The following is a 26,680-nucleotide window of genomic DNA, read 5'->3' as shown; positions in this document are numbered from 1 at the left end:
AGCCATTCTGACTGGTGTGAGTTGGTATCTCACTGTGGTTTTGGTTTATATTTCCCTAATGCTGAGTCATGTTGAACATTTTTTTCATGTGTCTGTTGGCCATTTGTATGTCTTCTTTGGAGAAATGTCTGTTCATGTCTCCCCATTTTTTTTATTGAATTATTTGTTCTTTGGGTGTTGAGTTTGATAAGTTCTTTGTACATTTTGGATAATAGCTCTTTATCTGATAAGACATTTACAAATATCTTCTCCCATTCTGTTGGTTGCCTTTTGGTTTTGTTGACTATTTCCTTTGCTGTGCAAAAGATTTTTATTTTGATGAAGTCCCAATAGTTCATTTTTGCCATTGTTTCCCTTGCCTTTGGAGCCAATGTTTAGCAAGAAATTGCTGTGGCTGAGGTAACAGAGGTTGCTACCTCTGTTTCCTCTAGGATTTTAATGCATTCATGTCTCACATTTAGATCTTTCATCCATTTTGAGTCTATTTTTGTGTATGATGTGAGGAAATGGTCCAGTTTCATTCTTCTGCATGTGGCTGTCCAGTTTTCCCAACACTATTTGTTGAAGAGACTGTCTTTTTTTTTTTTCAGTTGGATATCCTTTTCTGCTCTGTAAAATATGAGTTGACTATAGAGTTGAGGGTCCGTTTCTGGGTTCTCTATTCTGTTCCATTGATCGATGTGTCTGTTTTGTGCCAGTACCATACATACTGTTTTGATGATTATAGCTTTGCAATAGATCTTGAAGTCTGGGATTGTGATGCCACCAGTTTTGGTTTTCTTTTTCAACATTCCTTTGGCTATGAAGGCTCTTTTCTGGCTCCATACACATTTTAGGATGATTTGTTACAGCTCTGTGAAAAAAGTTGATGGTATTTTGATAGGGATTGGATTGGATATATAGATTGCTCCAGGTAGCATAGACATTTTAACAATATTTGTTCCTCCAATCCATAAGCATGGGACATTTTTCCATTTCTTTGTGTCTTTCTCAATTTATTTCATGAGTGTTCTATAGCTTTCTGAGTACAGAAAACTTTGGTAAGGTTTATTCCTAGGTATCTTATGGTTTTTGGTGCAATTGAAAATGACATTGACTTCTTAATTTCTCTTCTGTTCCATTGTTAGTGTATAGAAATCCAACTGATTTCTGTGCATTGATTTTATATTCTGTCACTTTGTTGAATTCCTGTATGAGTTCTAGGGATTTTGAGATGGAGTCTTTTGGGTTTTCCATATAGAGTATCATGTTATCCGCAAAGAGTGAGTTTGTCAATTCAGATGCCTTTTGTTTCTTTTTGTTGTCTGACTGTTGAGGCTAGGATTTCTAGTACTATGTTGAACAACAATGGTGATAGTGGACATCCCTGCTGTGTTCCTGACCTTAGGGGAAAAGCTCTCAGTTTTTCCCCCATTGAGGATGATATTCGCTGTGGGCTTTTTGTATATGGCTTTTAAGATATTAAGTTATGTTCCCTCTGTCCCTACACTATGAAGAATTTTAATCAATAAAGGATGCTATACTTTTTAAATGTTTTTTCTGCATTTATTGAGAGGTTCTTGCCCCTTCTTTCATTAATGTAGTGTATCACATTGATTGATTTGTGGATGTTGAACCACTCTTACAGCCAGGAATAAATCCTACTTGATTGTGATGAATAATCCTTTTAATGTACTGTTGGATCCTATTGGCTAGTATATTGGTGAGAATTTTTGCCTCCATGTTCATCAGGGATATTGGTCTGTATTTCTTTTTGGTGGAGTCTTTGGTTTTGGGATCAAGGTAATGCTGGACTCATAGAATGGGTTTGGAACTTTTCCTTCCCTTACCACTTTCTGAAACAGCTTCAGAATTCCCCTGGAAAGCCATTTGGCCCTGGACTCTTGTTTGCTGGGAGATTTTGATTACTGCTTCAATTTCCTTGCTGGCTATGGGTCTGTTCAGGTTTTCTATTTCTTCCTGTTTCAGTTTTGGTAGTTTATACATCTCTAGGAATGCATCCACTTCTTCCAGATTATCTAATTTGTTGGCATATAGTTGCTTATAATATATTCTTATAATTGCTTGTATTTCCTTAGTATTGGTTGTGATCTTTCCTCATTCATTCATAATTTACGTATTTGGGTCCTTTCTCTTTTCTTTTTGATAAATTTGGCCAGGGGTTTATCAATCTTGTTAATTCTTTCAAAGAACCAGCTCTTAGTTTCATTGATCTGTTCTACTATTTTTTTTTGTTTGTTTCTACTTCATTGATTTTTGCTCTAATCTTTATTAATTCTCTTCCCCTACTGGATTTAGGCTTTATTTGTTGTTCTTTCTCCAGCTCCTTTAGGTGTAAGGTGGGCTTGTGCTTTTGAGGCCCTTCTTGTTTCTTGAGAGAGGCTTGTATTGCTATATACTTCCCTCTTAGGACTACCTTTGCTGCATCCCAAAGGTTTTGAGCAGTTTGTGTTTTCATCCTCATTTGTTTCCATGAATTAAAAAAAGAAAAACTCTTTAATTTCCTGGTTGACCCATTCATTCTTTAGTGGGAGCTCTTTAGCCTCCCAGTATGTGAGTTCTTTCCAAATTTCCTCTTGTGATTGAGTTCAGGTTTCAAACCACTATAGTCTGAATATATGCAGGTATTGAGCCCAATCTTTTGGTACCAGTTGAGACTTGATTTGTGATCAGAGTAATTACTGAAAAATATGAATTTAGTGCCATTGTACTCCCTATAAAGTCACTGTTTCTGTATATTCTCTCTGTTCCCTTCTGATCTATGTTACTTTTCGGCTCTCTCAATCATAAGATAACTTTAAAAACAAGTAGAATCTTAGCACCTTTTTTTGGTGAAATTCACATAAAATTAATCATTTTAAAGTAAACACTTCAGGGGCATTTAGTACATATTCATGGTGTTGTACAAATATCACTTCTAGTTTCAAAACATCTTCATCATCCCCAAAGGGGAGCCCAGACATATGAAGTAGTCCCTCCCTACTTCCCTTTCTAACCAGCTCCTGGCAGCCACTAATCTACTTTTTGTTTCTATGGATCTGACTACCATCTTCCTACATAAAAAGCTCTCCTTACACAACTCCTTGAAAATTTGGTAATCCTTTTCTTTACAATTTGCTATGCATGATTAGATTTTTCCATGAGTATGGATTCCCTAGAAAGATATATTGAGACATTACAGTATAAAATATTATGATGATGAAAGTAACTAAGTAATCTGTACATAGGAAGCTAGACAGGATTTGTAATCTAAATGATAAATGTGAATCTTGAAGATTTCAGATATTCCTGCCTTTCTTGTCAGGCTTTTAACTTACCCTTAATGGATTTCACATCATCCAACATTTTATTCTGAGATACATTTCCAGCAGCTATAGGAAAAAGAACAATTCATATCAGAAGGGAAATGGTATGAACATTCACTTACTTATTTTATAACTGCAGTGAGACAACTATTTATAATTGAGTGAAGAATGTGTTCTGTCTCATTATTAAATTTAAAAAGAGATTACAGAAAGGAAAACTGTGACAAATACATGCATTTTTTGGCAACTAGGAAGAGATTGATGGCTGAGGGAAACACTCTTTTGTTAAAACAATCACTTATCTTCCTTCTTCTTTTGACTTCCCCTTTAACTTCTCTTACTAGTCCTTGTAGTTTTCTTCTGTTTTTAATTAGGATTTAGGCTGATGAATTATCTGACATTCTGATGGCATAGCGGTTGATAAACTGCAGACTAAATCTAAATGACAACATCTTTTCCTAATCATTTTCAGTAATTTCCAGAAGGGCCTGAACAGGTAAAAATTTTTAATTGTTCACACAAGCCACAAAACCAAGTTCCCTAGAAAGTCTTTTTGGCTTCTATGTAGCTCACCATCAATTGGCAGATTTTCCTGTAGTTTTTTCAGTTCCTCATCTGTGAGCTCGATCCTCAGGCTTCCCAGAACTTTCTTCAGGTCACTGACATGAACATTTTTTCCTTTGAAAATACAAGAACATTAATGCCTGAGAATAATCATTACATGAAATGGTGAAAAATTCATTCTTGCTATAATGTATCTCCCCCTATTTGAGGAGATATAAGGGGAAAATGAAACATAACTAACTACATAGAATTGTGAGGAACTTACAAAATAGAACATAATCCCTTAATATTTACAAAAGAAATGTCTCTTATTTCTGGGAACAAGTCTGTCCTGTAGAGAACAGATTTGTTTTACAATCGCAAATTATGATAACAGATGGACATTTTATATATTCAGCTGTCATTTATTATATTTATTACCTTGTGGTTTGAATAACATGATTTTCTCTTCATGATGACAATAATTAGATATCAGTTTTATAATACAATTGTAGATAATTGTACAATGTACAGTATAATGATCCAACAGCTTTATACATTACTCATTGCTCATCATGATAAATGTACTCTTTTGATGGGATCATTTAGCCCATTCACATTCAGAGTAACTATTGAAAGATATGAATTTAGTGTCATTGTAATACCTATTCAGTCCCTGTATTTGTGGATTGTTTCTTTGGGCTTCCTCTTTCTTTTACAGGGTCCCCATTAATATTTCTCACAGAGCTGGTTTGGTGGTCACATATTCTTTCAGTTTCTGCCTATCTTGGAAACTCTTTATCTCTCCTATTCTGAATGAGAGCCTTGCTGGATAAGGTATCCTTGGCTGCATCTTCTTCTCATTTAGTACCCTGAATATTTCATGCCAGCCCTTTCTGGCCTGCCAGGTCTCTGTGGAGAGGTGTGCTGCTAATATGATATTTCTCCTCATATAAGTTAAGAATCTCTTGTCTTGCACTGCTTTAAGACTTTTCTATTTGTCCATGGAATTTGCAAGTTTCACTATTAAAGGTCAAAGTGTTGAGCAGTTTTTATTGATTTTTTTTTTTTGGTGGGGTCTTCTCTATCCTTGGATCTGAATGCCTGTTTCCTTCTCCATATTAGGGAAGTTCTCAGCTATGATTTGTTCAAATATACTTTGTGATCCTCTCTCCCTCTCAGCCTCTTCTGGAATCCCAATCATACATAAATTCTTCCTTCTCAGGCTATCATTTATTTCCCTAAGCCTTTTTTTCATGGCTTCTTAATTGGTTTTCTCTTTTTTCCTCAGCTTTCTTCCTTACCATCAACTTGTCTTGTCACTCACTCTCTTCCACCTCATTAATCCTAGCAATTAGTACAACCAGTTTGGATTGCATCTCATGTAATCTATTTTTAATTTTGGCCTGATTAGATCTCAATTCTGCAGTGACAAAGTCTCTAGAGTCCTTTATACTTGTTTCCAGTGCCATCAGTAGCTGTATACTTGTACTTCTGAATTGACTTTCTGACATTGTATTGAAGTCCAAATTCTGTAACTCTATGGCAGAGGGTACTGTTTCCATTTTTTTCTTTTGTGGTGGATTCTTCCTTCTAGTCACTTTGTCCATTGCAGAGTGGCTATATGGATGGGTTGAGTCAAACATATCAACCATGATATAAGTAAAATACACCCTATTTTACTGATTCTGAAGAGGTCAGAGACCAGAAAATAAAAGAAAAAGAACAAAATAAAACAAAAGGACCACTAAAGTGAAAAACAAACTTTAAAACAAAGTAGTAAAAAGGCCCAAAACTACAAAGAAGAAGAAAAATGAAAAAGAAAAAAAGTAAAGAGGAAAAAGAGAAAAGAAGGGGAGGGCTGGGGGATGGTGGTGAAGTGGTAGTGGGAGAGAATGTAGTCTACCTGAGGGGTCCTAGATGGAGATCCTCTTGGTTCTGAGTGTATTTTGTTCTGTCTGTTAGAAGATGCACAATCCCAAATTTATATAAACCAGCAATACTTTTATAAAGCCCCAACATTGACCACCAAAACATAAACAAGATAAAAGATGGGGGCAGAATGGGAAGGAAGAGAGAATATAATCTCACAGAATAAACCAGCACGGTATTCCACTTGGTTCTGGGTGTATGTTGGTCGTATTTTAGAAAGTATTAACTTTCACCATTGTAAAACAAAACAAGGCAGAAAAAACAAAAAACAAAAACCCATATCTCATATATCTACCAAAATTAAACTGAACATGTTGAAGGGAATCCAGAAGTGAAAAATATATTTAAGACATGTAATTGTAGAAATATCAAAGTCAAAAAGGAAACAACTTAAAAATGAGAACTGTAAAATATTGTAGTTAAGGTGGGAAAAGGGAAAAAATATAAGACTAATATATTTAGTATGATATAAAAACCAGTCGTAATGGAAAAAGAAAAAAAAGGGGGGGACCCTCTATTTCTATGTACTATTTTCCCTCGATTTTCTCTCGGACTTGGAGCTTTCCAGCACTGCTTGGTCAGTAAACTTGCTCTTCTCTTGTTTTTCCAGCTGGTCTTCTGGGGGAGGGGTCTGCTAAGCTGATTCTCAAGGAGATGCCCTGCCCAGGTGTCAGGCTCACTGTGACCTGTTTATCCTGTGAGGCCTTTGTTCCCTGGCAGCCCCACCTCTCCCAGGCACAAGGTAAAACAAAGAGGGAAAACAACAATGGTGGTGGCCAGATTTCCAGCTCTGGAGTGTAGCCCCGTGAGTAACTAACTGCAGTCTCCCAGTCTGCACTGGCCTAGATGCTCCTGGAGGCTGGCGCGGGTGCACTAATCTGCACAGCTTGTGGGTACCCAGCAACAGGAGAGTTCTTGCTGTCCTGTGCTCTCCCTGCTTCTGCCAGTCCCAGGGGGAATGCAGAATCTCCAGCATCCACTTGGGCGGCCTGGGATCCGGGGCCCGGTGATGCTGGATCCACGCTCCTGGCTGTTCCAGGGAATGAAGCACAGCCACCACGGTCTGGAGATGGCCCGCCTAATCCCCGGGCTTCTCCCAAATGCTCCGGAGGGCTGCGGCGCTCCAGCCCTTTACCTGTATCAGACTGCGGTTTGCAGTGAGCTTTTCCCCAGGCGTCCCTCCTTTTATAGTGACTACAGGAATCTTGAGGCTTCACTCCCCTCCTGTGATTCTGCCCCTTTCCCTGCTGAGCACTTTTTCCATTAGAGAAAACAACCACGCAGATTTTAAAGTTCCGGTTTCTCGAGGTCTGGGCTTCCCTGTCCTGGAGGCTTTCATCGCTGCGCTTTAGCCCAGCTACTCGCGATTCCCCTCCCCCACTATTTATTTATTTGTTTGTTTGTTTGTTTGTTTATTTAGCCTTCCTACCTTGTTAGAACCAAAACTTTACTCTCGGTAGCTTTCCAGATGTCCTCTCTTTAAATCTCAGGTCAGATTCGTAGGTGTTCAAGATGTTTTTAAAGTTATCTAGGTAAGTCTGTGGGACCAGGTGAGTTGAGGACCCCTACTATTCTTCCACCACCTTACCGCTCCATCTATTATTTTATTTTTAAGAATTTATTTATTTGAGAGAAAGAGGATGAGTGAGGGGGAGGGGCAAGTGGAGAGGGAGCAGCAGAGACAGACTCTGTACTGAGCAAGGAGCCCAATATGGAGCTGGTTCCCAGGACCCTGAGATCATGACCTGAGCTGAAGGCAGATGTTTAACTGACTGAGGCCCCCAGGCATCCCTATTCACCACTGTTTTAATTGGGATTTTTTGAAAGTATATTTTTCTCTACTGAGGTTCTAATTACTATTTTGCTTTCATGTTCACTAACCTAGGCAGATCAGTTCACTCTTGAGTTACATGATTTATGATTTACTTGAACAAAATATTCATTTTGAGGTTAACTTCCCAACTCTAATTATTTACATAATTTGTATTGTATTCAACTGAATTTTATAAAAATTAATATTTAAAGAGACTTAACATAGAAACATATTAAAGTACAAAAATTATGTCACAAATAGATGATTTTGGGGATACAAATTTTGTGAAGAAAGAGAACCAACCTAAAAAATTGTCACTCTTGGTAAGTTGAAAAATACCTGATTTTTTGTCAAATTTTAAGTGATAAAATACAGAATGTAATATACACAAACCCCTATATCATGAAAAATTTACAAATGAAGGTCTAGATAACAAATACTTACCGAAGAATTATAAGTATGTAGTGACTTAACGAAGTCATGTAACACTTATAGGTACACATATAACAAGTATTAGAACAGAGAACGGGAAAAAAAACATTATTCATATGATTGTTAAATCTAGGCCAAATAGAATCTTTGTTCTTTTTCTTCTGGATCTGTTGAGGCAGGACATTCCAAAAATTGTTTCTTTTCTTTTCTTTTCTTTTCTTTTTTTTTAAGATTTTATTTATTTATTCATGAGAGACACAGAGAGAAGCAGAGACATGGGCAGAGGAAGAAGCAGGCTCCCTGCAAGGAGCTTTATGTGGGACTCAGTTACAGGACCCTGGGATCATGACCTGAGCCAAAGGCAGATGCTCAACCACTGAGCCACCCAGGTGCTCCCAAAAGTTATTTCTAACTAACTAGAAAATCAGCTAGCTAAGTTAGCAAAGCATGAAAATATCCATCAGTTTTATGGGGCTGCTGGAAATTTTCAGAAACAAAGATGATAACACCTAGTGGGTGTAAAACTCATTATTTGAGTATATGCTTCCTTGGGTCACATTTCAACTAACCTTGCCTTCTCCAGTAAATTCACATCTCCATCCTGACAGACATATTATGAGGAAAGCTTTTACCTAAATGGGAAGTTCAAGGTCTATTTGTCCTCAGGATTATAACTGGGGATCTATGCTTGAGACTTAATCTTTCAGAAAACATTTTAAGCTCAATCCTGATGGTAACTCCCCAGATGACAGATCACCAATAAGCAGTAATTTAAAAATTCTAACTCTGATTTTTAAAAAGAAGGATGAATCATTCAACATGTCCATGGTATTTCATGTATACTTTTTTTTTAATCTAACAGTGTTTGTCATTGTCTTGATTTTAAATTATTATTTAAAAATGAGAAACAGAAATCAATGGCAATACTAGAAGATAGTCCCAAATAATGGCTATATTTCCCACATCATTCTACTTATTTTAGCAATGTTTTTAAAATTCCATAACCTCAGAAAGACAAAGAATAGTATTCTGTTATGAAACCTGGGGGTTCCACATTTAATCTCACTTTTCCTGTTTTTCTTATTTCATTGCAAGTAAAGAAAATAAGACAATGAAGACCACTTACATATTCTTTCTGGTACACTAAGTGGTAAAAATTAGAGTAAATTAAATAAATTAACAAAAATATATTTGAGGGAATAGTGTCTACCTTACATAATGATGGAATTAAATGTGCCTCAATAGGATAAGCAAGTATTGATTCCTCTAAGGTTATAAGATGGTTAAGTAATGTTCCAGACAGTTACTTCTTAGCTCTACTATAATGTTCTCAGACTAATATTGAACTTTTGCTTATTTACTTTGAGAATTCTTTTAGCCCCCATTCAGAATTTACTAAAATTTATTCAATGTTAGACTACCTTTAGCCCATCAAAGGATATTAGAACTTTGGGACAGTCCTTGGATCATGGAGTCTGGCTCAGGAATGTGTGGATTTAAGCAGAAGCTCAAGTGGTGCTGCTGGGCCTTCAGGCATTCCACACATTCAGGCCTGAGTGATCCTTTTCCCTTCTGGGATATCTGGAAGACATGGTCTTGTTCATTTGCTGTAGGAAATAAGTCCTACACTTCACATTCCTCCTTTATTCTGTCTTTTTAAATGTTCTTGAAGATGGTAGGGACAGAAATGCTATTTTAATAACTTCCTGCTAAGAGCTGATGCAGTTGATAGAGGATGTGATTCCTGATCTTGGGGTGGTGGGCTCAAGGCCTAGAGCTTAGTAAAAAAATAAAATAAAATAATTTCCCACTTTGGGCTATGTTCTATAATTTTTAAAAAATTTTTCCTGTGTTAAAGTTTCTTCTATTTTATGCATCTCATTCTCTTCCCCCCACAGCACTGTCTTCCTCTAATTCTGTCCAGGTCTAATAGTGGCACTGGCCATATTCCAGGCAGAAATAAAGTTGCTGAAAATATCAAGGAGCAAAACATGTTTACATGTAGTCTGAGTCACCTTTAATATTTCCATCTTCTTAATGCCAGAGTTTTCAGAGATTCTTTTATAGAAGCCCATACTAACCAATTCAAATATATCTTAAATACTCACCATCAACTGGTAGATCATGTATCAGATCATTAATTTCCTTTTCTGAAAAGTTCATCCCCATATTTTGCAAAGGAGTACCACTTTATTGACATCAATAATCTCTTCTGTGGGAAAAAAAGAATATAGGAAAAACTTATTAACTCCAAAATGTGACCATTGATATTATTTATGGTGCATTCTGATTATTTGCCTCATGAGAAACACCAAGATTCAATAAAGTCCATTCATAAATATTAAAGGGGTCAATAAGACTGTTAGAATTAGAATAGAAATCTTCTAGGTGATTGGGAAATTTTTAAATCATTTACACCAAAGGTAAAATCAAAATATGGTTAACAATTAGGTTTTTTTTTTTTTTCTGAACTTTTAGACACCTTAACTTTATTTTTAAAATTTTTTTAAAAAAGATTTTATTTATTTATTCATGAGAGACAGAGAGAGAGAGAGAGAGAAGTAGAGACACAGGCAGAGAGAGAGAGAAGCAGGCTCTATGCAGGGAGCCCAACGCCGGACTCGACCCCAGGTCTCCAGGATCACACCCCGGGCCAAAGGCAGCGCTAAACCAACTGGGCCACTGGAGCTGCCCGACACCTTAACTTCAGACAAAAATCTGTACTCACATTCTGTTTCCATTTATGTGGAGGCCTATGTTATTCAGACCAATCTTTCTGCTAAAAACTGAAATCTTTGATAAAATGTAAAAAGCATTGGGGCACCTGAGTGGCTCAGTCAAAGTGTCTGCCTTTGGCTCGGGTCATGATCCCAGGGTTCTGGGATCAAACCCCACATTGGACTCTCTACTCAGTGGGGAGCCTGCTGCTGCTTCTCCTCCCTGCTTGTACTCTCTGGTACTATCTCTGTCTCTCTCAAATAATAAATAAAATCTTTAAAAACAAAGCATGTCCTCAAAAGTATTGAAAAGCTGGTAAGAGAGTAAGGAATTACTACTGCAAAATCTAATGGAAAGCAAGAACCTAGAGAAGTGAGCAGAACATTGTTACTGTTTTTGCTCAAATGATATTTGCTCCATCTGGATTTGAACTGTAATGGTTTGCCTCATAGAGTGTGGGTGATTCTGTCCAAATGCCCAGTAGAAGCAAGTATTCCCTAGGAATGTACTTCCATCCTTAGCCTCAAAGGGTTCTTTCAATAATTACCCAAGGAAAATCTCTCACAGTCAAAAGAATCAAATGCAGAATAAAACAAGTTACCTAAGAGAGAATAAGCATAAATAATAGGCAGTAGCAACATGCTTACAAAAACTTCAGATTTAGAAATTATCGGGCACAAATCATAAAACTATAATGGTTACTATGTTTAAAGCAATGGAAAACAAGCTACAAAATACCTGCAAGAAATGGGAAACAATACAAAATGACCTACTTTAGCTGAAAAAGAAAAAAAAAAAACAAATGAAAAGAAGAGGGAATGATGAGGAAGGAGGGAGGAAGGAAATGGTCATCTGTACAGGAACATGAAGGGGACCCTGAGCCATATGGAATTCATCTTCCACCCACTAGTGAATCTACGGTTACAGGCAAGTCCTTGGGGCAACCATTGACTTAGTGCCAAACAGAGGTGCTGTCTTTCTTTCCTGAGCTTCTTAGTGGGTGACTCAGGATGTCTATGGGGCACTCTTGTTATGCACAACTACTGAGGCACGTATGACATCATCTGCACCCCTGGAGGCCCAAGCTAGAGCCAAATGAATACATCACCACATGGTCTAATCTTGACTCAGAATAATGCAAATCTATAGTGAATGTGGAATATTTTGATGTTAAATTTAAATTGGAAAGGATGGTCAATATTGCTGTACCAAAGAAAACAATAAATAATAGTGTACTATATGCCTTCATATTTCTTCATTATATTGGAATTTTTAACTTGGCAAGATAAGAAACATGTACATGTGATAAGTCCTCTGATATCCTAAGTGGTTTCTAAACCTTAAAAAATCAAACTTCTTCTCATTAGGAAATACTTAACACAGCAAATGGAAGATGGGGGAAAAAAAGAAAAACCAAATACCTTACTATTAAAAATCATACAAAAAATATGTTTCCATAAAGAATAGCCAGAGCCAAGGTAGGGGGGTGGGCATGAGGAGCCGTGTGTGTGTGTGTGTGTGTGTGTGTGTGTGTGTGTGTATGAGGGCTGGGGAGTGAGGTGTTAGATCTATCAATATTAAAAGATTATAAAGCTATTAATATATTCAAAGCAATTTGGAACATGAATAAGCAAACCAACAGAACAGAATGTAAATTCCCAAAATAGACAAATGCATATAGAAATCAAATATATAATTAGGATGGCATCTCAAAATGAAGGGAGTGGTGACAAACTTTTAAGTAAACGATTTTGGACAACTATAGAGCCATTTCAAAAAGGTAAATGAGATCTGTATTTCCTGATGGAATGGAATGTGAAGTACATAGTATTACTTATGAAGTAACTCCTGGGATGGAGTTTCATATCAGGCTTCCTATGGGGAGCCTGCCTTTTCCTCTGCTTATGTCTGCCTTTCTCTGTGTGTCTCTCATGAATAAATAAATAAAACCCTTTTTTTTTTTAAAGAAAAGAATTCTGGAGGTGGGTGGTGGTAGGGGTGGCATGGTCGCATAAAAATGTGAATGTATTTAATACCACTGAACCATACACTTAAAAATGGTTAAGACAGTAAATTTTATGTTATGTATATTTTACAACAATAAATAAATTGAAAATAAAAAAGAATGGAATACTGATACATGCTACAATATGGATGAACCTGAAAACTATATAGTAAGTGAAATAAGCTAGTCACAAAGACCACATACTATCCCATTTATATGAAATGTCCAAAACAGCCAAATCTATAGAGACAGAAAATAGATTAGTGGCTGCCTGGGACTTACAGCGTGGTGGGAAGAATAAAAGGGTGGGAGTTATAGGGTATGGGGTTTCTTTCTGCGGTGATTTGGACACTCATCAAGTCCTTTGATAACTCTATTAACCATAATGATATTGTGATTAGTCCCCAAAAAGTAAATTATAACCCAAAAAGGCAGATCCAATGACTCAGACTAGAAGGACATGGGGCTAAAATGGGGAGATGGCAAAGAGGAAATTAGAAGCAAGTAAGAAAACAAGTTTTGGTCTGTATCTCTGCATTGTATATGAAACTGTCTTCCTACCATGTCACTGAGAATTGAATAGACAGCAGTGGATTACAAACTTGCCTGAGAACATGGGTTCCTAAATGCAAACAAGGTAATAGTACTTCCTATAATGTCAGAAGATGATTGTGTGTGGGATAACTATGAGAGCATCTGGTACTAACAATTGGTAAAAGATTAGTATAAAGCTTTTGATTAAGTACAAAAGTCAGCAAATATTCAAGACATCTATCAATAGTCTACCCTAAATTACCAGTTTACTTCTCATTTGGTATAGAAACTCCTTTCATTTATTCTATTCATTAATTATTTATTATGTGCTTAATATGTAAAAGATACTCTGTTGGGAGGGATAAAGATGCACACTGAAGGATCAGGCATGGTCTCTGCCAAAAGAAGCTCTCATTTTTAAGAAGGGAAGAGTGGTACTCGTTCGTAATACAACTAGTTAAGTCAGTGCAAGGTGAGTAAAATGTTGCCTCTCAGGATTTTAGCTTATATTACTAGGATAATAATGATGCTACCAAAATTGTGAAAGAGTATGAAAACAAGAGCCAGAATTTCTCAACTACTGGAAATGCCATTGGCACCTTCTTCAGGAACAATTCTTCATCATGTTGAAAAGTCATATGAATTGCAAGGCACTTAGTATCCCTGACACTCAAGGAATGTAATGCTAACAATGCCCACCCTTACAATCACTTGGTGACAGCCATTTGTGACAACCAAATATGCCCTCAACCTATTTCTAAAAGCCCCATGTGGCTACTTCGGTCAAATACCACAATGAAAACTATGAACTCAGTTTCAGACAAAGTCTATGATGTCTGAGGGATGGTCATAGAAATGTCCTATAGAAATTCAAATACAAAATTCAATATTTGAATGAGAAAACTGATCTGAAGATATTAATCTGTACATTCTTAGAATATAGGGACATGGGAGGAAAAGAAGTTTTTCTAGAGAGAGTGTTAAATGAAACAATGAATTGAAGACAGAGCTTCATTCTGCTCCCTGGGATTTATAAAAATGAAAAAATAGGACTTATTTTTACATTAGGAATTAATTCTTCCTGAAGATCTACAAAATATCTTCTGAGTACCAATGTCACTAGTTTTAGAAATTCTCAGATGCAAGTTCACAAGCACAAACTCCCTTTGAAGGTACAGTCATTTCTCAAATACTCACCATTAAGTAGCAGGTTTTCTGTTAGTTTTTCCTGTTCCTTTTCTGGGAGCTTAATTCTCATTTCTCCCAGAACGCTGTCCGAATTACTCACATTAACCTTTCCTCCTTAGGAAAGCAATAGGGATAGAAAATGAGAAAAATTGAATGTTTCCAAAATATTAAAAATGCATTTGCCTGTGTATTATTAATTAGCCTGTGCTAATGCTATAAAAATAGAGAAAATATAACTCCTATCTTTGTATTATCATTTAACATTTTTAAAAAATTTAAATTCAATTTGTCAACATATATCATTTAACATTTAAAAAAGGACTATCAAGACTCATTTGACTTTTCTAATTATTCAGAAAAGTTTAATAGGATGGATAAACTGGAACCTATTTCCTTTTACCTTATCTTATGACAACCTGAGAGCAAAATGTGCCTAAGGTATAATTTAGCACCCAGAGCTGTTGGACCACAGATCACATTGTTCCAAATAAGAACAAGTAGTCATTCTCATTTGTCTAAACTTCCAGATCATTTCTGCTGAGCAATTGCTAATCCTTCACTTCAATGTTTGCTGTGTAGACCTTTATTTGATTTCTTAATTTAAGATTTTCTCATTTTATTTCCACTCTCCCTGTCCTCCGTTTTCTTTTCCCTGACTCTTCTCTGACTTTTTGTGGACTTTAGAAACCTCAGCATTGCTTATGATTCACAGTGAAAACAGTTGCTGATATAATAAATTTAACATAAGGTTTTAGGATGGCATTTATTTCTATTTAGAGATGTGTTCTTCTGTGGGTTTTTAAAATGTCTTCTTTGTGCCAAATTAGTAGCTTTAGAGATTCTTTCCATCACTTCATAAACCCAAGACTTCCCGAGTGGCTCAATGTTGTGTTAAATGCTCAGTGTTAATTTGCATGTTCAGGCTCAGATTTTTAAATTCCTTTTCTGTGAAATTCAACCTGTTTTCCAGAAGATTGTACAATTTTTTGATTATTAATCATCCCTACCTCCTTAGGAAATCGAGAGGAAGAAGACCAAAATTTAGTGACTCTTAAATGTGACCTAAACTATTAAATCCTATATAATACAATTATAAGTTTTAGTACAAAGACTACAGCTAAATAAATTCTTTGAATATTTAAGAGATATTCAATAACAGAGTTAGAATAAAATCTCTTTCCTTGATCAGTCCATATAGCAGAAAGCTTTAAAGGAAATCAATGAACTCCTCAGTGAAGTATAGTAGTGGGGATAACAAATTTCATACTTTCACCTAATAAGTGTGATTTTTAAAAAATTTTATTTAAATTCAATTTGCCAATTGAATTTATTATATGTAGTATAACACTCAGTGCTCATCTCATCATGTGAACTTAATTATCATCACCCAGTTACCCCATCCCCTCACCCACCTCCTCTTCTGCAACCCTTTGTTTGTTTCCCAGAGTTAGGAGTCTCTAAGGTTTGTCTTCCTCTCTTCTCTAATTTTTCACCACTCAGTTTCCCCCCCTTCCCTTAATAAGTGTGTTTTTGTTGACGATACCCAGAGAAAGTTTTCTTTTTCTGAGTAAATTTCCTTAAACATTATTAATTTTTTGTTTATTAATCACTCTTCAGGCTAGCCTTATTTTCTTCTTTGCCATAAATTATAAAATTTCAATAAATTATGGAACTCTGTCCTCCAAGATATAATGTAGACTGTCTGCAAAAGTACAGATGGATTAAAAGAAGCATAAATGTGCTATCAAAATATTTGAAAGGTGGCAAGTATCAAAATTTAATATTTTATGTCTTTTTTCATCTTTAAAGACCTTCATTGCACAGCAAAGGAGACCATCAACAAGACGTGAAGACAACCTAATGAATGGGAGAAGATACTTGTAAATTATGTATCTAATAAGGGGTTAAAATCCAAAATATATAAAGAACTCATTCAACCGAACACCAAAACAAATATACAAACAATTAAAAATATACCTGCCCTATGACCCAGCAATTGCACTGTTGGGGATTTACCCCAAAGATACAAATGCAATGAAATGCCAGGACACCTGCACCCCGATGTTTATAGCAGCAATGGCCACGATAGCCAAACTGTGGAAGGAGCCTCGGTGTCCAACGAAAGATGAATGGATAAAGAAGATGTGGTTTATGTATACAATGGAATATTACTCAGCTATTAGAAATGACAAATACCCACCATTTGCTTCAACGTGGATGGAACTGGAGGGTATTATGCTGAGTGAAGTAAGTCAGTCGGAGAAGGACAAACATTATATGTTCTCATTCATTTGGGGAATATAAATAATAGTGAAAGGGAATATAAGGGAAGGGAGAAGAAATGTGTGGGAAGTGTCAGAAAGGGAGACAGAACGTAAAGACTGCTAACTCTGGGAAACGAACTAGGGGTGGTGGAAGGGGAGGAGGGCGGGGGGTGGGAGTGAATGGGTGACGGGCACTGGGGGTTATTCTGTATGTTAGTAAATTGAACACCAATAAAAAATAAATTAAAAAAAAAAACAAAAAAAAACAAATATACAAACAAAAACCAGGCCAAACAAATAGTCTGATTTAAAAATGGGCAGAGGACTTGAATAGATACTTTTCAAAAAAAAGACATACAGATGGCCAACAGACACATGAAAAGATGCTCAGCATCTCTCATTATCAGGGAAATGCAAATCAAAGCCAAAATGAGTTATCACTTCATGCCAATCAGAATGGCTAGATTAAAAAAAGATAAGAAATAGTAAGTGTTGGTGTAGATGAGGAGAAAAGGGAGCTCTTGTGTACTACTGGTGGAAATGTAAATTGATGCAGCCACTCTGGGAAATGTAGGGAAGTTCCTCCAAAAACTAAAAATAGAAGTACCATTTGATCTAGTAATTCCACTTCTGGGTATTTATGAGAAAAAATAAGAAAACACTAACTTGAAAAGATATAAGTGCCACTATGATTATTGTAGCATTACTTATAATAGCCAAGAAATGGAAGCACCTAAATGTCCATTGGTAGATGAATGGATAAAGAAGATAATGAATGAATACACACACACACACACACACACACACACACACTGGAATACTACTCAGCCATAAAAATTAACAAAATCTTGTCATTAATGACAACACAGATGGTATTATGCTAAGGGGAAAAGTGAGACAGAGAAATACAAATGCTATATTTTGCTTACATATGGAATGTAAAAAAACAAAGCAAATAACAAACTCATAAATATAGAGAACTGGTGGTTGCCTGAGTAGAGGTGGGTGGAGGATAGGTGAAACAGGTGAAGAAGATTAAGAGGCACAAGCTTCCAGTTATAAAGAAAATAAGTCACAGGGATAAAAAGCATAGTATAGGGAATATAATCAATAATGACTCTAAGGTGTTACCTGTGATAGCTTTTACTCCATCCATTCCATCTGTTAAGATACTGACACCAAACTTCCCATTAGCTGTAAAAAAAAAAAAAAAAAAAAAAAAAAAAAAAAAAAAAAAAGGACTTAGTTGGAATCCAGAAAAAGAGCTTTAGAGTAAAAACATAAAGTTCCTATGCTGTGAAAAAACTCCAGGGAGAATCTAGTATTCCCACTATTTTATTTGAGTACATTTTCAATTCTTAATTTCGGGCGTACTAGGATTCAGTCTGAATTAGCAAAATGAACTCTGAGAGTCTAGGAAAAACATTTTGTGGTGCCACACTAGTTCATAAACTCTATAGGACAATTCATGCTGTCCATGTTTTCTCTGGAAACTCTGTTCTGGCAGGGATACAGAACTCATGAAAGTACCAAGAGTAAAAAAAGACAAGACCATAATTCTGATCTCATGTCTTTTACTAATAATGTACTTTCTGTTCTTTTTAATCACTGTGTCCATTTCAGAATGGCTGATGACTAATTATTACTTTACCACTGCATCAATGGCTACTAGTTCTTTGTTACTCCATGTGATTTTTTTCTTATTCTTTTCTTCTTATTTCAGTTTATCTCTTGATTCATCTTCCCAGACTCATTAATTCTCTATTCATTCATTAATTCATAATAAAAGGAGACAGAGAGAAAATCTCACTCCAAGGAACCACCGAACAGACCAATTAATGCCAGTTCTTAGGAATTAAGACTTTGAAACCGCTCCACTCCCCCCACTGTTCCCTCCAGTGGTTTCCAGGCTACTAGTTCTCCCTGCAAATAAATAATGTTACTTTTCAAAACTATTATGGAGCTGTCAGAGGATGGGAATAGGGCAAATTAAAATGTCACAAAGCTCACTATTCTCACAGAGATTCAGTCTTTTTAAAATAAATGGTCCCCAGATTGCAGCAAAACTTTGGTTAATTTTCAGGCCTGAAAATGTTAATTTTGATAATTTGCCAATTTTCTAATTGCTTTTTATGGAGGAGAGGATTTTTTTGGTGGGTCTTACTCTGCCTTTTTTCTGACATCCCCAAGTGAGTTTCTGAAGCTAAAAATTACTTTGTCTGGCAATTTTTGATAGCTCCACCTAACTGTTTTTTTCCTGATATCCCAGTGAATCTTAAAAGCATAAAGAAAATAAGCAAATAGGGATCCCTGGGTGGCGCAGCAGTTTGGCGCCTGCCCTTTGGCTCAGGGCACGATCCTGGAGACCCGGGATCGAATCCCACGTCGGGCTCCCGGTGCATGGAGCCTGCTTATCCCTCTGCCTATGTCTCTGCCTCTCTCTCTCTCTGTGACTATCATAAATAAATAAATAAATAAATAAATAAATAAATAAATAAATAAATTAAAAAAAAGAAAAGAAGCAAATAAAAAACTAACTACATTATTCATTGGTACACAATAGTACTGGAAAATTAAGGAATTATTTAATAAAAAATATCTTTTGGAAAAAAACCCTCACTCTATTAGAAGGGTATGAAACTTATGGCAAAGATATGACTAACTAGCATTTGAATCATAGGAAAAAACATATTTAGGGATGTCTGGTGGCTCAGTGGTTGAGAGTCTGCCTTTGGCTCAGGTCGTGATCCCAGAGTCCTGGATGGAGTCCCACATCAGGCTTCCACAGGGACCCTGCTTCTCCCTCTGCTTATGTCTTTGCCTCCCTGTGTGTGTCTCTCATGAATAAATAAATTTAAAAAAAAAGAAAAAAATTTACATGTAAGCAGTATTCAGTAAAATGTTTCTAGGTGATATTGCTTGATCTCACTGGATTGTGTCTAGCTAAATATTCTATTTTAGTTTATTTAAAGTGGGGATCACTTTGTGATTCATCAACTTCAATCCTTTTTTTTTTTTTTTTAAAGATTTTGTTTATTTATTCATGAGACAGAGAGAGAGAGAGAGAGAGAGAGAGAGAAGCAGAGACACAGGCAGAGGGAGAAGCAGGCTCCATGCAGGGAGCCCGATGTGGGACTCGATCCCTGGTCTCCAGGATCACACCCTGGACTGAAGGCGGCGCTAAACCGCTGAGCCACCCAGGCTGCCCATCGACTTCAATCCTAATGAATATTTTCTTTTTTTTTTTTAATATTTTCTTTAATACCTATAATTCTGACCTTGAATCATGAAATCTGGCCCAAGGATATGGTAATCTGTGCATATATATAACTAGGAAAAATGTCATACATATTGGCTGAAACCCTGTAATCCTTATTCCTATGAAACCAACATTCTCAGCTTTAACTAGAATACTAAGAATTGTGAAATACTAGACATTAAGCTCTTTAGGTCAAGGACTATGCTTATTTTTACTCACCATTGTACCTGTAGCACTTAGCACAACACTTGATATATAGTGCTCATTAAATATTTGCTGCATAAATAGTGAAAAAGTACCAACTGTAGATTAATCTATTGAGAAAAAAATCATTCTTATTTCAAGATACATAAATCCTATAAAATATATCAGCCTCAAAACCCAAATTTTCACGAAGGCACATATCTAAATCACTTACCATCAACTGGTAGATTGGGAGTAAGATCATTAAGCTCCTCAACTGTAGGTTTGATTGCCATGTTTTCAAGAATAGAGTGAAGGTCATGGTCATCAACCTGCAACCCTATAAAAAAGGAAGACATGAAGAAATTAAAATAAATGTTAAAATATAATATTAATTCCTATATATGCTGGTTATTAATTTCATCATAAAAAGAGGCCAAGGACATTTAAGTTTTAAAGAGAGTCATTAATGGACTAAAATTAATCTATTCATTTCTAGTCAAAAGATCCAATTGTGAAGATAAGCTTGCATAACACAATACATCAAATAGTGCTGAGAAACCACTCAAGTCAATTTTAGCAGCAAAACAGCAGACCAAACAGTTTTTAATATAAATATCTTACAAGTCAAATTCAGTTTGTTCACTGTATTTCAAGATATACTATCTTAAATTTTTATAACTAGGCCTAAATTTTATTATGTCCATATCCTAAGTTGAGGTAAATCTTAATATTTAGAACATCTTTTAAAAATAAAGCAGAGGAGCAGCTCAGTCAGTGAAGTGTCTCCCTTTGGCTCAGGGTCCTGGGATCAAGCCTTGCATCAGGCTCCCTGCGTAACAAGGAGTCTCCTTCTCCCTCTGCCCTTCCTCCCCACCCCCACTCATAGTCTCTCTCTCTCTCTCCCCCAAATAAATACCATCTTTAGAAAAAATTAAAATAAACCAGAAACTTATTTCATCAATATGAACATACATATGCATTCAAACTAATTATGGAAATATATATGAGAATGGCAGGAAGCAATATTTAATAAGCAAAAAAGAGCAAAACCCAAGAGTCTCAATCTGACTTCTCAATTTGCATCTCACTCACCTTTTATATCTTCTGCACAAGTCAGCAATCTATTCTTATATATTTTCGACTAGCTGTAGCTGGAAGAAACACATAATTTAGGTCATAGACAAAGTAAATAGACATGCTAAAACAATAGCAAATATCCAAGTTCAGAAATATAGAGCATATAATAATTTTCTCCAAAAATTTACCTAATAACTTCTAGAAATAACAGAAAATATAAACAAAATTCTTAATAGATATGGTAAATCTATCAACTCTTTAGCATCTACCATGCCAAAGCAAAACACTTCTATATGTTGTATTTTTTAAGTCCACCATTTTTTTCCCTCTACTAGTGTAGATCTGCATCTCTCCTTATCCTCCTCCTGTTTCCTAGAGGGCCTAACCAAAGGTCTTTCAACAAATGAAAAATAACTATTAATATTTCTTATTCCAGATGACAAGAATTATGATTTATGAGCCTCTTGATTTACATGTTTTTAAATGGCAATTTATGCATTCCTATATATTAAAAATAATCATCTTTAAAGTTATGGATCTTTTAAAATTCTAACTTAAAAATGATATATAATAAACTTGGAGTATTGGATAATAAAAAAATCTAAGGATATAATCCTAAATCCCTGAAGATTCTACCTGACACTTACAATGCTGAATAACTCTCTTGAAGACTATTCTGATATTTGAAATGCCCACCATTAATTGGATGTAACTTCTCTAGCTCCAAGTGGTCTGTAGGGGAGGCCTCTATCCCCATTTTTTGCAGGACAATATCCAGCTCACTGAGGTCACCTTCTCCCCCTTCAAAATAAAAGAAGTAGAGAAACATATTTTTTAAAATACCATAATTTCAAATTATTAAAGAAAAGTAACGCATAATAACATCTGCTAAACAACAAGCAGTCAATTGCAGATACAGACAATAGTATTTCTTAAACATTGGTAAAAGAGATGCTCCCATAATGATGGTTATAAAGTAATATTTCACAAATAACTTAAATATAGGATATGAAATTAAGCTAGAAATCAATAGCAAGAGATACTAGGAAAATCCCGTAAGTTTGGAAATTAAAGAATCCCTCTCTAAATAAAAATCATGTGTCAATAAACTACACTGGAAGTTAGAATACATTTTGAATTGAATAACAATTATTACATATTAAAACTTGTAAAGATGTGCCCAGAGGGAAATTTACACTCTTAAACACATATAGTAGAAAAGATGAAAAGATCAACAACCCAAAGTTCTATCACAAGAAGTTAGAAAAGAACAGTAAATTAAATCCAAGAGGAGAAGAAAAAAAAATAAAGACAAAAGCAGAATTTACTGAAATGAAAAACAGACTTCAAATAAAATTAATGAAAGTGCTAAATGCCTGCACTAAGACTGACAAAGGAAAAAAGAGAGAAAGTACAAATAACAGATATTTCTCATGACAAAAAGGACATCACCAAGAATAGCACCAAGAAACAGGTTTAAGGAAGTAAAACAAATTTGGAGGATTTATACCCTAGATACCAAGACATATTTTTTTAAAGATTTTTATTTATTTATTTGAGAGAGAGAGAGAGAGAGAGCGCTCCAGTGAGCATGAGCAGGGGGAGGGGCAGAGGTAGAGGGAGAAGTAGAGGGAGAAGTAGACTCCCTGCTGAGCAGGAAACCTGATGTGGAGCTCCAGCCCAGGACCCTGGGATCATGACCAGAGCCAAAGGCAGACACTTAATTGCTTAGTCAAATGAGCCACCCAGGGGCCCCAATATCAAGACATTAAAGCTAGGTTAAACAGAAGTGTACTGATGCAAGGACCACTAAATAGATCAAAAAAGAAAAAAACCAAAAAGAATAAAAAGTTCAGATATAGCAACACATTTATGGTCTTTGATTTATTAAAAAGTTAGCCTTACATTAAAGGAGGGAAAGGATCACCTTGTTAATAAATGGTGCTGAATATCCATTTAGAAAAAAAATAGTGAACCTTATCCCATATCATATAGAAAAGTCAATTCTGAATGGATTATAGATCTAAATGTAAAAGGAAAATAATAAAACTCCCAGAAGATAAAATAAGAGATGTTTTCATGACCTTAATATATGCCAGTATTTCTTAAACAGGCCCCCAAACACTCTAATTATAAAAGAAAAGATTGACTAATTCGACTACATGTGAAAGAGAAACTTTGTTCATCAGAAGATAAAACACAACATGAGACCCTGCACCAACACCCTGGCAGAGAAGCTGAGGTCATCATCAAGTTTGAAATATTTAAAGTGGATATAAAATTCTTTCAGCAATACAGATAATTAAAGTGTGGTGTTGTGGGTGATGGTGCCATTGGTAAAATGTGTCTTCTGATATTCTACACAATAAACAAATTTCCATCTGAATAGGCACCAACTTTTTTTTTTAAAAGATTTTATTTATTTATCCAAGAGAATGCATGGGAAAGAACATGCAAATACATAAGTATGGGGGAGGGACAGAGGGAAAGGGAGAAGCAGACTTTCCACTGAGCAGGGAGCCCAAAGAGGGGCTCAATCCCAGGACCCTGAGATCATGATCGGAGCCAAAGGCAAATGTTTGACTGAATCACCCACGCACCCCTGTGCTGTTTTTGACATCTATGCAGTCACAGTTCTGACTGGTGAAGAGCCATACTCATGGACTTTCTGATACTGCAGGCAAGAGGATTATGACAGAGTATGACCACTGAGCTGTCCAAAACCAGATGTATATCTAGTCTGTTTTTCAGTGGTCTCTCCATCCTCATTTGAAAAACATGAAGGAAAAATGGGTACCTGAGATAGCTCACCACTGTCCAAAGACTCTTTTTGTGCTGGTTGGAATTCAAATTGATCTCAGAGATGACTCCTCTATGACTGAGAAACTTGCCAAGAACAAACAAGTCTGTTACTACAAAGACTGTTGAAAAGCTGGCCCATGACCTGAAGGTGGTCAGGTTTGTGCAGTGTTCTGCTCTCACACAGAAAGGCCTAAAGAATGTATTTGACAAGGCTACACTGACTGCCTGGAGCCTCCAGAACCAAGGAACTACAGGTGTACGCTGCTATGACTGTCTCTCCAGAGCCCTTCTGCACAGCTGGTATCAGCATCATACTAAAAGCAATGTTAAATCAAACTAAAGGTGAAAAATTAAAATGCTTTTGCAATAATGACAAATGCCCTGCACCTGCCCACATGCACTTGTTTGAGATAAGGTCCATGAGTATGGTCCCCTTCCCCCTCTTGATACTAGTTAATCTGAATAATTGTGTATTGTCAGAAAAGTGATTAGTACTAGTTTTTGTTTTGTCATTTCAAAAATTTTGTTTAACAGCAAGGCATGCTTGTGATGACTCTGTAACAGACTAATTTGGGTTGTTGCAGCTACTCCCAGGCTCCATCTACACTGGAGAATAAGCTGGAACATCTAGGTTTTTTTTTTTTTTTTCTTTTGTGGAGGAAAGGGAGAGTGTGTGGGAGGTTGTTTTTACTTAATCATGTTTTTAAAGTTCATTGGATTGCCCTTATGGGAGAAGGGTGGATTGATTCCACATTCCATTTCCTAGATCTATTTTAGAATGCTTGTTCCCCATCTGGTGCTCTTAGGAAGGAATATAGTAAATGCCTCAATAACATATGTTGAAAGTTGCCTTTCTCTCCATTCTTGAGTGGTCAAGTACTTGATGAATCTCATGAAAGTGGGTGAAACCTGTTCTGCCCCTCCTCTTTTCTAGAATGCATATATGTGACTAGACTGTGACTTTCAAGGAAATTTGTTTGCCATTTGCTGATTTTTTTTTGAAGTTAATTCCTAACTTCTTTCACTGATAAATGAAGAAAAGTATTGTACCTTTTGAAATACACCAAACGGATTGAGTATGTAACTTAAAAATGTTTTTCCTGGGGGATCCCTGGGTGGCTCAGTGGTTTAGTGCCTGCTTTCAGCCCAGGACATGATCCTGGAGTCCTGGAATCAAGTCCCACATCAGGCTCCCTGCATGGAGCCTGCTTCTCTTTCTGCTTGTGTCTCTACCTCTCTCTGTGTCTCTCATGAATAAATAAATAAAATCTTTAAAAAAATAAAAATAAAAATGCTTTTCCCTGTCAAAAAAGAAGATAAAATACAACTGAAAAGGCAAAATATACAGTGAGATATTTACAATTTATAAAACCTGCAATGGACTTGTATCCAGAATACATAAAAAACTATAGATAAAGACAATAAATAAAAATTTCAATATGAATTTTCAGGGTAGGTGGTGAAGTAGGAGGATCCTAAGCTCACTTTGTCCCACAGATACACCTATATACATATACATTAGTGTAACTAACCCAGAAAATGACCTGAAGACTGGCCACACAGACCTTTCACAGTTAATTGAAGAGAAGAGGCTATATTGAAAAAAAATTTTTTAGAAAGGTGGGGATGTGTGGGGGTCCCCTGGGTGGCTCAGCAGTTTAGTGCCCGCCTTCAGCCTGGGGTGTGGTCCTGGGGTCTTGGGAGAGTCCTGCACTGGGCTGCCTGCATGGAGCCTGCTTCTCCCTCCATCTGTGTCTCTGCCTCTCTCCCTCTCTCTGTCTGTCATGAATAAATGAATAAAAAAAATCTTAAAAAAAAAGAAAGGTGGGGATGTGTTTGGAACCAACTCCCAGAAAGACTAACCACAAATGAGAGGGACACCCCAAGCACAGAGAAAGGAGAGCAACAGACCTCATGCCAGGCATGCAAGATATGGAGGACCTGCACTGTGGAGACAAATCCCCATAACATTTGGCTTTGAAAACCAGGAAGTCTTAATTTTGACATTTTACCATCAGTGGATCACAGTAAGAACTTCACAAGAATATAGATATAGAAAACATAAAAAAGAACCAGATGAAGAACTCATTAATTGAAATTAAAAACACTAGAGTGAATAAATAGTAGACTAGCAGAAGCAGAAGAACAGATCAGCAAGCTGAAAGAGAATAATGGAAAGCAAATAATTTGAACAGGAGAAAGAAAAAATAAAAACAAAAAGCGAGAAGAGGTTAAGGGAACTCAGTGACACATCAAGCATAATAACACTATCATTACAGGGATCACAGAAGGAGAAAAGAGAAAAGCGTACAGAAAATTTATTAGAAGATATAATAGTTGAAAATTCCTAATTTAGGGAAGGAAACAAATCCAGATTCAGAAGACACAGTGTGTTCTCAACAAAATCAATTCAAGGAAGTGTGCACCAAGATATATAATAAAAATGGCCAAATATAGTAGTAAGGAGAGAACTTTATTTATTTATTTTTAAAGATTTTATTTATTTATTAATGAGAGACACGGAGAGGGAGAGAGAGAGAGGCAGAGACATAGGCAGAGGGAGAAGCAGGCTCCATGAAGAGAGCCCGGTGTGGGACTTGATCCTAGGTCTCCAGGATCATG

At 36.2% G+C, this 26,680-nt stretch overlaps 1 protein-coding gene across 2 annotated transcripts in view; it reads right to left on the bottom strand.

The window, feature by feature from the left end:
* Positions 1-26,680, bottom strand: part of LOC112652896 (uncharacterized) — a 110,304-nt gene that overhangs the window by 35,659 nt on the left and 47,965 nt on the right. For both annotated transcript variants that reach the window (XM_049114662.1, XM_049114663.1), the window contains exons 5-12: positions 21,953-22,057; positions 21,272-21,330; positions 20,412-20,516; positions 17,866-17,928; positions 14,480-14,584; positions 10,134-10,237; positions 3,879-3,983; positions 3,318-3,371 (exon numbers count right to left, since the gene is read on the bottom strand). In XM_049114662.1, coding sequence (XP_048970619.1) covers positions 3,318-3,371; positions 3,879-3,983; positions 10,134-10,194 — 220 coding nt within the window. In that variant the 5' untranslated portion in view covers positions 10,195-10,237; positions 14,480-14,584; positions 17,866-17,928; ... (1 more) ...; positions 21,272-21,330; positions 21,953-22,057. The remainder of the gene's footprint in view (positions 1-3,317; positions 3,372-3,878; positions 3,984-10,133; positions 10,238-14,479; positions 14,585-17,865; positions 17,929-20,411; positions 20,517-21,271; positions 21,331-21,952; positions 22,058-26,680) is intronic.

This window comes from Canis lupus, chromosome 9, assembly GCF_003254725.2.
Source record: "Canis lupus dingo isolate Sandy chromosome 9, ASM325472v2, whole genome shotgun sequence".
Lineage (NCBI taxonomy): Eukaryota > Metazoa > Chordata > Mammalia > Carnivora > Canidae > Canis > Canis lupus.
This window is presented reverse-complemented; position numbering and strand designations above follow the sequence as displayed.